Raw genomic sequence first — 2,039 nt, 5'->3', positions numbered from 1 at the left:
CAGCAGAGAAGAACTAATGGAGGAGAAGAAGGCATTCAAACTGTGGTGGAAAGAAAGAAAGGAAAGACACGAAGAAGAGGAAATGGAGAAGATCAGGAAGATTAGAACAGAGCAAGAGGTATGGAAGTACATAAACAAGTACAGAAGAAGAAGAGAGGGCATAGATGAAGAAATAAGCGAAGAAGAGTGAAAGAATCATTTTATGGAGATTCTAGAAGAAAAAGAGCACAAAGAGGACAGGAAAACAGGCGAGCAGGGAGGGGAGGAGGAAATAAGAAAGGAGAGGGAAAATAATATAGAGAAGGAAGAGGTGATATACCAAATAAGAAAACTGAAAGAGAAGAAGGCAACGGGGGAGGACGGGATAGAAAATGAGGTATGGAAGTATGCACCGAAGGAAGCGGGGGAGGCGTTATGGGAGTTACTAAGGAAAATCTGGAATGGAGAAGGGATACCGGAAGATTAGAAAAAAGGTGTAATATGTCCGATACACAAGAAGGGTGACAAGAGAGTAGCGAAGAGTTACAGAGGAGTAACGTTAATGGACACAGCATATAAGATCTATGCAGGGATACTGGACGAACGGCTAAAGGCAAAGATTGAAACCAAACTGGAAGAGAGCCAATTTGGATTCAGAACCGACACCCGACGCAGTGTTCGTGATAAGTCACATCATTGACAAACAGTTGAGTAGAGAAAGAGGGAAGCTGTTTGCCTGTTTTGCGGACTTAAGAGCGACGTCCGACAGACTAAACAGAGAGAAACTGGAGGAGAAAATAGAAAAGATGAGGGTTAGCGAAAACCTAACCAGAAGAATTAAAGAACTATACACAGAAACGAAGAATGTGGTGAGAGTCAAGAACCGTAACACAGAAGCCTTTTGGACAGTGAGGGGAGTCAGACAAGGGTGCCCGCTGAGCCCGACATTATTTAACATCTACGTGGCAGGGCTGGAAGATGAACTAAGGAAAGGGCAAGCCGGGGGCATAGCGATAGGAGCAAGAAAGGTATGGGCACTGATGTACGCAGATGATATTGTGTTGATGGCGGATAGGGAAGAGGAGCTAAAGGAGATGCTAAGGAAATTCAAAAAATTTCTAAAAGAAGCAGAATTGGAGCTAAGCGCAGAAAAGACAAAAATAGTAGTATTTGGAAAAAGAAGGAATAAAAGGAGACAAAGAAGATGGAATTAGGGAGAGCAAGAACTAGAAGAAGTGGAGGAGATAAGATACCTAGGGTACATACTACAGAAAAACGGCAGCGATGAGAGGCACATACAAGACAGGAAAAGGAGAGCGATGATAGCAATGAAGAAAACATGGAGCATGGGAGAAAGAATATTCAAACAGGACTACGAGAGGAGAATGAAGATGTTTGAAGCATTAGTAGAGAGCATGGCGCTGTTTGGAGCAGAGGTATGGGGTTGGAACATGGAAGAAATGCTGGATAGGATAAAAAGAGGGTACGTAAAGTGGATCTTAGGTTTAGACAGGACAACACCAAACTACATACTGACAGAAGAGTGCAAGATAGAGGAAATCAAGGTAAAAGCATTAAAAAGAGCAGCAAGGTATGAGGGAAGAACTCTAGAATCGGAAAAGGAGCTGGTGAAAGAGTGCATAAAGGAAAGAGAGAGAAAGTGGGGAAATGGCCAGGAAGACAAAAGAGCAAGAAAGAGAAAGAAGGAACTACAAGAGGTGAGAAACGGAGGGACACAGAGGGAAGCAGGAGGGGAGCAAGAAAGTTGGACAGGAGACCAAATTGTAGAAGAAAGAAGGAAGAAAGAAACAGAAGAGAGGAGGAAAAGGATAAGGGAATGCAAATACAACAGATACTACAGGAACATAACCGAAGATGAGATGCCAAAGTACTTGGAAGGGAGGATGAAGTGGAAGGACAGGAAAATTATAGCCAGATTCAGATGTGGAAACGAGACCAAAGCGAAAGAACATTGGAAAGAGGAGGGAGAAAAAAGGTGCAGAGTATGTGAAAGGGAAGAAGAGGACCTGAGACATGTAATAGAAGAATGTGAAATAACA

At 42.9% G+C, this 2,039-nt stretch overlaps 1 protein-coding gene across 1 annotated transcript; it reads left to right on the top strand.

The window, feature by feature from the left end:
* Positions 1-1,298: 1,298 nt before the first annotated feature.
* On the top strand, positions 1,299-1,664 carry LOC122577486 (the record flags this gene model as incomplete). Its single annotated transcript, XM_043748811.1, has 1 exon — positions 1,299-1,664. A coding segment is annotated over exon 1 (366 nt), but the record flags the coding sequence as incomplete, so codon positions are not given.
* Positions 1,665-2,039: the final 375 nt, after the last annotated feature.

This window comes from Bombus pyrosoma, unplaced genomic scaffold (genome assembly GCF_014825855.1).
Source record: "Bombus pyrosoma isolate SC7728 unplaced genomic scaffold, ASM1482585v1 HiC_scaffold_4725, whole genome shotgun sequence".
NCBI classification, from domain to species: Eukaryota; Metazoa; Arthropoda; class Insecta; order Hymenoptera; family Apidae; genus Bombus; species Bombus pyrosoma.
This window is presented reverse-complemented; position numbering and strand designations above follow the sequence as displayed.